Source organism: Phoenix dactylifera, chromosome 9, assembly GCF_051530095.1.
Source record: "Phoenix dactylifera cultivar Ajwa chromosome 9, Ajwa_hap1_PhDact_Kaust_v1.1, whole genome shotgun sequence".
Lineage (NCBI taxonomy): Eukaryota > Viridiplantae > Streptophyta > Magnoliopsida > Arecales > Arecaceae > Phoenix > Phoenix dactylifera.
Window position 1 is genome coordinate 23,266,905 of NC_143198.1, and position 9,612 is coordinate 23,276,516.

The following is a 9,612-nucleotide window of genomic DNA, read 5'->3' on the forward strand; positions in this document are numbered from 1 at the left end:
ATAAGACCGGGCCCCCGTCTTCAGCGCCGACATGGCAATTGACTGGTCAAGCTCCCGGACTTCCCATGTTGCCGCGGTGAACCGGTCCAAATATTCCCTGAGAGACTCTCCCTCCTTTTGTTTTATGTCGAGGAGGGAGTCGGAGGTCCGCCGCTGGGGTCGGCTGGCAGCAAAATTGCTGGCGAACTGCCTGCCGAGCTGTTCGAAGGAGGAGACGGTGCTGGGCTTCAGCCCGGTAAACCAAAGCCGGGCTGCTCCTTGGAGTGTTGCTGGGAAGGCTCTGCAAAGCATAGCCTCCGAGGCTCCCTGCAGGGCCATTAAGGCCCGATAGCTTTCCAAGTGGTCAAGGTGGTCGGTCCTGCCGTTGTAAGGCTCCACCTGAGGCATTTTGAACCTTGGCGGGATTGGCTCATCTTCAATTTGCTGGGAGAAGGGGGACCTCGTGGTGAACTCGAAGTCACCATCACGTCCCGACTTCCCGCCGTGGAGCGCCTCAATCTGGCGCTCCAGCTTCTCAACTTTCTTGTCGAGCTCATCACTCGGGGGGACCGCCGCAGCGGTCTGCTCTGGCGCGGGTTGCCCTGGGACTGACTCGGCTTCTGACGGTTGTGGCCAGTCACCAGGACCCCTCACCGGGTGTTCTTCCCAAGGGAGGCCTGAGCACGGGGATCTTGGCCTGGGAGGGGCAATCCGCTTGCAGGAGGCGCCGGCTGAACTGGGGCCGGAGGGAGTGGTGCCGTTGGGATGCCTCTAGGTTGCAGGCCTTGGACAGCGGCAGCCAAGGCCTGAACCTGCTGCACCAGGGCATCAAACTGCTCCGGCTCCGGCCGAACTTGGGGAGTTGAATCGGCCGGAGGTGGCGAGTTCTGGTCAGAGTGTCCGGGGCTAGGTGGAGGACGTCAGGAGGCATTGGAGGCTCCCTTGCTTCTCAGCTTCATGGTCGCGACTCGGTCCCTTCCTCTAGCGCCAACTATTGCTGGAAATTGGACCCGGGGGCGGCCATTGGCTGGAGAAGAGGAGCTCCGCTGCCTGGGTAGCGGCGCGTCGTTGGGCGGCGTTCTCCTGGAGACCTGCAAGAAGCCAGTGGCCGGGCTCTTCGGCGCCGGCCCTCCGATGGCTAAGTCAGTCAAGGGTCTGTATGAGAAAAGAAAGAGTGAGACGGAAAGAAGAACCCCCGCCTTAAGTGGAGGAATTCCCCTTTTATAGGGAGGATCAGGCTACCTGTGATGTGACAGAGCAAATTGGTTGTCGTACAATTGGTCATCAATGCTTGTTCATGTAAGTCAATGCTATCATGGTAGGAGATTAGGCCGGAGCCTGTCGTCGCGGAGTCGCCATCATTTGTAGGCATGCGGATTTGCAGTGAGAGACTCGATGTCCGTAGGCGACGGAAACCATACGCTTTAATTGTTGAGTAAGCCCAGGGGCCTGCAAGGGCCATGCGCTTTGACTGTTGAGTGAACCGGGTGTCTGCACGATCCTTACACATTAATTGTCTGCACGGCCGTGCTGTGGGTGGACGTAACCTTAGTGTGCAACTTAGGCGTCCTCAGGTTGGTAAGACTGTGTCCCCAAGCCGGAGGAAGTCTGCTCAGTAAGCCCCTGCTCGGGGGGTTTGCCCGGTCGGCCCCTGCTTGGAGGGATCCGCTCGGCTGGCCCCTGCTCGGAGGGGTCTGCTCGGTCGGCCCCTGCTCGGAGGGGTCTGTTCACCAATGCGTGGCGACACTTTTTCCCCCCAACACTAATAAATGGGGACGATCTCCATGCAGAGCTTAACATTTGTTCAAATTTCAACTCTTCAAAGCATAGGTTTTCATCAAGAAAACAAGCAAAACCTGATTTTTATGTGGCTTTTGGAAACACTAGAACGACATCTATCAATCATGGACTTTGCTTCTAAATTTCAGGGTCTAGCTTTCATCAAGAGCAGTAAAATCTGAAAAGATTTCAACGGTTTCTGCACACTTTCTTACATTAGTTACAGAACCGCAATAGTTTTGCTGTTTTATAGCCGTTTAAAGGCTGCAACTTCTTTATCCAAGAATTCCATTTTGTTTGTGGTTAACATTCGATGCTTTGTATCACTTACCATTGAGAAAAGTGCTAGTGATATTATGTGATTTTCAACATATTCCATATTAAGAATAAGATTACTCTCGAAGTGTAGCTTGACACACTAGGCTATATACCCAAAATTATATATAGTAGGAAGGCCCAGCTAGGAGTGAAGTACAGGAAGAGCAATTGGAGAAGCAAACAAACTTCTATTTAAATGAGTAGAGAATACAAGGGGCTCATTTGGAGACATTATTTGACTCATTCAATTAGTAGCTTGATAGGGGGGTTCCCCGAATTTAGTCCCACATCGACCGTGTAGCGGGAAGGTCTGTGCCTATAATGAGGGGCTCAATAATCCTTCCCTTAGGAGGCGCCTTTTGTGGGGCAAAACCGTGCGGTGCCGCTAAAACCGGACCCAAAGCGGACAATACCTTCTGAGGGACACTCTCTCTTCTGCTGCTCGGGTCGGTGGGGGCTCTGCTGGTGACGGGGTGCAAATCCCGCATCAGATGGCGCTAGAAGGAGGGCCTCGGCCCTCCGCCTATCCAGTAAGGAGCCGACCCGGGCACAGGACCTCCCCGCTGGGGGGCTGTGTTACGGGGGGTTCCCCGAATTTAGTCCCACATCGACCGTGTAGCGGGAAGGTCTGTGCCTATAATGGGGGGCTCAATAATCCTTCCCTTAGGAGGCGCCTTTTGTGGGGCAAAACCGTGCGGTGCCGCTAAAACCGGACCCAAAGCGGACAATACCTTCTGAGGGACACTCTCTCTTCTGTTGCTTGGGTCGGTGGGGGCTCTGCTGGTGACGGGGTGCAAATCCCGCATCATAGCTTATTACTTGCTTGCTTAGTTACCCCTACTTATAAAACGACTGGTTACAATACTTTAAATAGATACAATATGACCTGTTAGATACTTTTCACATATGCATCATTATGAATCGAAAGACACAGCTATCAAATAAATATATAAATTTTATGAAACACCACTTAGGAAAACTACAAGAATATTCTTGTATTTTATTAATTAGTACTAATTAATATTTCATCAAATTTGGTTTATGTTCCAGCATTTCAAGCCTTTGTTCTATTTACAGGTTTTGAAACACAATCATTTAAATGAAATAACTACACTTTGGTGTGGTTTACCAATAGTTTTCCAACATATGGTTGCCCTTACAAACAAACAGAAATATAACAAGCATAGCCATATTCTACGGATCGAATATGGAAAAATCCAATTCGAACCGAACCAAAATAACATGTTTGGATTTGTTTTCCAATTTGATTGGTGTTCCCGCGCACCCCTCCCCATTAACATAATAAGACGAAAAGATAAAAATACTCTTGATTCAGGAAAGTTGTCTTTTATCATTCAATCTTCTATCATCCATCCACCTATACAAATCTCAAAGTGCTACATTCTCTATCATTCGTCTACCTGTATGAATATTAAAGTGTCATATCCTTTGTCATTTGCTAGCATAGATCTTAAAATACTCTAGTCTCAATCATCCATTTACATACACATCTCTTAAAGAGCCTCGTTCTTGTTGTCCATCCACCTGCATAGATCTCAAAGCTCTTCTTTGTGATCTATTCACCTACACAGATCTCAAAGCACCTAGTTTACAATCCGTTTGCTTGTATAGATCTCAAAACATTTCATCCTCCATCATTCATTTGTCCTACACATATAGCAAGACGCTCAATTCTCTATCGTTCATCCACTTGCACATATCTTAAAACACTCTATCCTCTTTATTTTTAAGGTGCTCCGTCCTTTATATCTATTTGCTCGCATAAATTTCAAAAAAATCCATCCTCTATCATTCATCTGCTTACACAGATCTCAAAGAACTTTGTCCTTTATCATTCATCTACCAGCACTCAAAACACTCCACCTCTGTCATTCACATGTCTGCATAGATTTCAAAGTGCTCCATTTTATATCATTTATCTATTTATGTAAATATCAAAGAGGTCCAACATCCATCATTCGTCTGCGTATACAAATCTCAAAGCATTCTTTTTTTTGTTATCTATCCACCTATATGCATCTTAAAGTACTCTATTATCTATCATCCATTCACAAGCACATATTTAAAAAGCACTATATCTACTATCATTCATCTGTTCGTGCAAATCGCAAAGTATTTCATTTTTTATTATTCATTAACCCACATGGATCTAAAAGCATTTCACCTTCTATAATTTATCCATGTACAAGGATCTTAAAGCCCTTCATTCTTTTCGTCCATCTGCGGGCATAAATCTCGAAACGCTACCCTCCCTCACCTCTCCTTTAATCCCACCCAAAACAGAAGTTCTCACTAAGTTTGTGAAAAAGACAATTTAAAATTTTTATAAAAAATAGTTACCGTGTGATCTTTATATAATAATAATTTGTAACGAAAGTAGGCGAGTGGGCTGGATTGCAATGGATTTAAAGTTTTAGCGGCTAGTTGATTTTTTTTAATTGGGATTTCCAAGTGTAAATAGCCCAAAGAATATCTATTATATTTTATCTCTTCGTCGGATCCCACCGCGTTCTCAGTTTCGGCGATAAAAGGGCGACGTTTCTGGGTTCCGCTTTCTTCTTCAAGCTAGGGTTAGGTTGCTTTTCCCTTTTTCTTCTTCTTCGAGGGTTTCGATCGGGCTCGAAGGGACAGGATGCCGCAGCGGCACTCGAAGAACAACAACGACCTCGCGTTCTTCACGTACGACGAGAAGCGGAAGCTCGGGTACGGGACGCAGCGGGAGCGACTCGGCAAGGACTCAATCAAGCCCTTTGACGCCTGCTGCCTCTGCCTCAAGCCCTTCATCGACCCCCTCTGCTGCCAAAAGGGTCACGTCTTCTGCAAGGAGTGCATCTTCGAGTGCCTCCTCGCCCAGAAGAAGGACATCAAGAGGTGCCCTCGCTTCCCCTCTCCCTCTCTCTGATTCTTGATGTTTTGATCCCGAATGCTGTCGTTTTTTTGTCTTTTTTCGTTGATTTGCTTTGCTTTTTTCATCTATTTCAAGATTCTAAGGTAAAGATTGAATCTTTTGGATGTTTTGATGCGGGGTGGTCTGTCTCTAATGAGGTTACTTTGGGAAAATTAGGGCGGATTAGTTTGATGAGTGGATCGATTTGACCTGTCATGTGGCGATGTTGTAGTCTTTGCTCCCTAATTTGGGATTTGTTATCATCTCTGCCGTGTTATGTTTTGCGATTATTTAATTTGATTGATGGGTGGGTCTGATATCTTTTTTATAGTATTTGTAGGAAAATCTGCCTTTAATAGGAATTATTGATCAATGAGGTTTCCTATAGCGAGACCAAGTAATTGGGACAAGGCTTGATTGTAATGGCTCTAAAGTCAATCTCAATTTGCAAATCTGGGAATAATTCTGGATGTTTGAAAAATTCATGTTTGGCAAGAAGGTTTTGGCTTAAAAATGTTGGAAATATAAAATAATAGGGTTTATGAGTATAATATTTGTGTGTTTCTGAATTGGGCATTATTAGATATTCTATGATTGGGCAGATAATCTCCCTCCTCATCTTCCTGTGTAATTCTTATTCTTAATAAAAGTTCTGACTAGTTTGTTCCAAGAATGTCTTTTATGATTTTTGTTTTATTAGTAACAGAATACTTGTGACCGGTACCAAAAAAAAAAAGATTAAAAAGCATGATGAATAGAGCAAACTCTGTTTGTGATCTCAAAATATGTAAACAAAGCCCAGACAATGAAACACATTGCTATATTAAAGTATAATCAATTACCATTTCTTCTTGTTATGCTTCTCATGTGCAAACCAAACACATGATCACCCATTTTATGCTGACTTAGACCATCTAGACTTCCCAGTATGGCTTAAAGACTTGACTGCTTCAACTTTTTCATCTGAACATGTTTGTCTTGGCCAAAACTAAAATATTTTGTTTGAGGCTAAAATTGACTGCCTAATATTAAATTAATTTCGAGCGAGTATTGGTTTCAAATGTTTTGGATACGAAGTTAGCTGAAACAGGCACTGTTGACTACGATTACGCTTGCTTCTTATAATTCTTCAACTTTTTAGGTTTTTTTAGGCTTTTTAGATTTTTTTTTTGATTGAAATTTAGAATATACTTTCCATGAATTTGAATTCAACTCTTACAGTGTGTATTTATTGAAAAGAAATGGGGCTGTATTTTGAGTTGCATTATTGGAAATCAATAATATCAGTATTAATAAATTTATGCTGGTATGCATGATCAACACATACAAAACAATAAAACATTGATGGCGAGCGCTGATGTATATCAGAAAACTGGCAGCATCGGTTTGTTGGTGTGATTGTGAACCATGAAAATCATATAGCAAAGGCTATCTCCTTTGGAGGATGGCATGAATTGGAAAAAAGGGAAAATTTCCAAGGTTGTCTGTAAAGAGTGAGTGCAGGTTCTAATTCAGGTGCAGGCTAGGGGAAGCAGGTCCCTCAAAAAACAAATGAAACAAGAAGTTTTTATGAAGTGGGTGTGGGAACGAGTTTCCTAAGAGACCCTGAAGTAGGTGCCAAACCCTAGATAGAAATTTCTAGTTGTGAAAGAAATAAAGAGATGTTTTCTTTTCTTAATCATGCCGCTGGTGGGTAAAATGATACCATTTCACTTCTTTTGACAAGATTATTTATGCTGTCAAATATGATTGGTCAAACCCACTAGTCATTCTGAATATCTACCATTAGGTCACTTTTTCCTGTGCATGATTACTTTAATTAGGAATATAGTGAATGCAAGTCATGTTGCTTTTGATCTCTGTTCATCTCAGATTGAGTTCATTCAATTTGCAACTAGTTTCTATTTGGGTTATGGTCGATTGGGTGACTGCTGGTTTCTGGTTTTATTGAGTTGACTGTTAAAGAAATTTCATCCACCATCTTTTTTTCCCCTTTTATCATGTGTGTTTGGGGTGGGGAGGGGCTGCTTACCAAGGTTGGTGGTGAACTCTTCTTTGTTAAAGGAGTGGAAAGGAGCATTAACCCACTCTAGGCTCATGAATGGTTTGTAATAGCAATGTTTCCACCTGTGGATGGGATGTGAGCTTTGTTTTTCTAATGTGCCTATGGATTAATAGTGGGCTTTCTTGCACTAATTTAAGAACTTGGACTTTGCTCCAGATTATTTTGGAAATTGGTTAATCATGAGCCTAGAGTCCTCCAGATGCTTGGCAATTATGATTCTGTCTCTAGTCCTCACTGGCATGTGGTTTGGATGAATTTTGGCCTCCTAGATGGACTGCATTTTGTTCCTTCTGCACTCGCCTCTGCATTTCTTCTCCGATTTTGTCTGTAGTTTTCCTTTTGAGTTTTTATTCTCGATATGGACAGGAAGCTGGCTGCCCATACTGCTCAGCAGAAGCAAGAGAAAGATGAGGAGGAAGAGAAGCTGATGTTGCAGAAAGCTCGAGAGCTTGATGCTTTTGATCAACAAAATCATGGAGCTGTACCCCAGTACAGCGACAGGAGTCATGCACGTGACAAAAATGGCTTCCATGGGGCTAACAGTGTGAAGGTAACTTCCTATGAAGAGGAAGCCCTTCGAAACATGAAAGCCTTTTGGCTTCCCTCTGCCACCCCTGAAGCACCTGCCAAGTCAGAAGCTCCATCCACCGACACGATCTGTCCAGAAGGTAAGGAGAAGTTGAGGTTAAAAACTCTCTTCCCCATCTACCTTACAGAATATAACAATGAACATAAGAAACCCCAGTCTCTGGAAAGCAGTTATATATGCCCAAGCTGCAAGGTTACATTCACCAACACACTCTCTCTTGTGGCAATCAGCACATGCGGTCATGTATTCTGCAAGAAATGCTCTGATAAATTTTTAGCTGTGGATAAGGTATGTTTAGCGTGCAACAGAGAGTGCAAGGAGAGGAACTTAATTTGCTTGGAGAAAGGAGGGACTGGGTTCGCTGGACATGGGGATCGTTTGGAAGCAACAGATTTTAAACATGTGGGTAGTGGCAGTGGGTTGGGGCTGGTGAGACCAGCTGCGAGGACTTGAATCCAAGAAACTGAAATCATGGATTAGAGAGGTTTTTGTTCTGTTAGTTTTACTTAATTGGAATGTGATTTGTACAATAGTTGCGAGTGGACGAATATAAAACCACTATATTTGGTTTATGGCCCCTCCTGCAAATTCTATGTTTGAACACTGTACTGGGTCTTCTTCTGAATTGTGAAGCCCGTCTTCAAATGCAATGTTTGAACACTTTGTTGGGTGTTTTGTGCCCTGTTAAGCCCATCATCTGCAAATTTAGTGCTTACATTTGTTGGATATTTTTGTGCATTGTGGATGGCTCATATGTTTCAGATGGTGTAATTTGTAGGTTCTCTCCAAATGTTGATGCTTGAATCCTTGATGCTCGACTTTACCATGTTTATTTCAATTGAATGGATTCAAGAACTTGATAATTGACAATCAAACAAAGGTCTAGATATTGGAATGTTTGCGTCCTTTGTCTATTATCAGTATAATGTACTTTGATTGCTGTACTGCAGCTTGACCACCCGCTCAAGCTTATCAGGCAAACAACCCAATGCTCCACCCTCCCGAGGCTTCTGGTTTGCAGATCAAATTCCCGGATCATATATGGGACTTGGAACACAGATTTTCTGCAGGCGGTGGTGGCTGCATACCCTTGCCCCTTGGCCTGCAAACTTTCGTAGCCGATTTATTTGGAAAAGGAAAAAGAAAAAACGTAGCCACCTTTGATGCAATAGAGAATTTCTATTGCAATTATGCAATAGAGAAAATTTCTATTGCAATTATCGGTAAAAGCACTGAAACTTTTAATGTAATTCTTCATTCATTGGGAGGATGTTCATGTGTTTCAAGTAAAATTGTGTATATGATGTTTCACAAAGAGATCTATATTTAGCAGACTATATCAATCGTAAATGGATCAAATACACCGTCGATTTAAAGTTGATGCCTACCCTCAAGTTGTTTCTACTTAGCTACTTGCAATCCGGGATAAGAAATTCTACTTAGGCCAAGATTGAGAACTTTGATATCATTCTATCTCACCAGAAAGGAAAACACGGTACCTAATAGATCGAGTAAAGTAACTATCAGAACGAGCGACTGTTAAAAACGCTGAAGAGTGAAGTTAAATTGGTCTGACTGCCCATCCTAAATAGGGTTATTACTCAACCAACGAGAACACAATATTGAGCGAACAAATGTAGGATTTGGCGGGTAGCAGGGGCATCACGAGTAAAGAGAGAGGGTCGAGGTGAATTATCGTGGGCAGGCAGGCCGAACAAAGACTAGTTAGTGACAGGCCTAAGACCGATCGGGCAAGAAAACCCCATCTCCAATGTCCATTTGTTCTGTCACCGAATCCCGGCTAATCTTATTTCGCTCCACAAGTGGCTTCAGTATGATAGCGACTTGGCTCGTGAGTGCTTCTAATAGCCGTATCAACTCTCTTCCATATAGAATTCAAGCTGTATGGTCACTTCACTTTAAAAGCTGTATCAACTCTCTTCCTCAAGCTGTCAAACTTCCCTAGGTGATTCA

General features: G+C 43.3%; 1 protein-coding gene across 1 annotated transcript; it reads left to right on the forward strand.

The window, feature by feature from the left end:
• Nucleotides 1-4,484: 4,484 nt before the first annotated feature.
• Nucleotides 4,485-8,364, forward strand: LOC103714744 (phosphoinositide binding protein). Its single transcript, XM_008802120.5, has 2 exons — nt 4,485-4,968; nt 7,416-8,364. The coding sequence occupies exons 1-2, from the start codon at nt 4,730-4,732 to the stop codon at nt 8,089-8,091; spliced, it is 915 nt and encodes a 304-aa protein (XP_008800342.1). The 5' UTR covers nt 4,485-4,729; the 3' UTR covers nt 8,092-8,364.
• The last annotated feature ends 1,248 nt before the right edge of the window (nt 8,365-9,612 follow it).

Coding starts and splice junctions, on each gene's coding strand:
- LOC103714744 (XM_008802120.5), top strand. CDS start 4,730: ATGCCGCAGCGGCACTCGAAGAACAACAACGACCTCGCGTTCTTCACG. Junction 4,969..7,415: donor CAGAAGAAGGACATCAAGAG/GTGCCCTCGCTT, acceptor CGATATGGACAG/GAAGCTGGCTGCCCATACTG.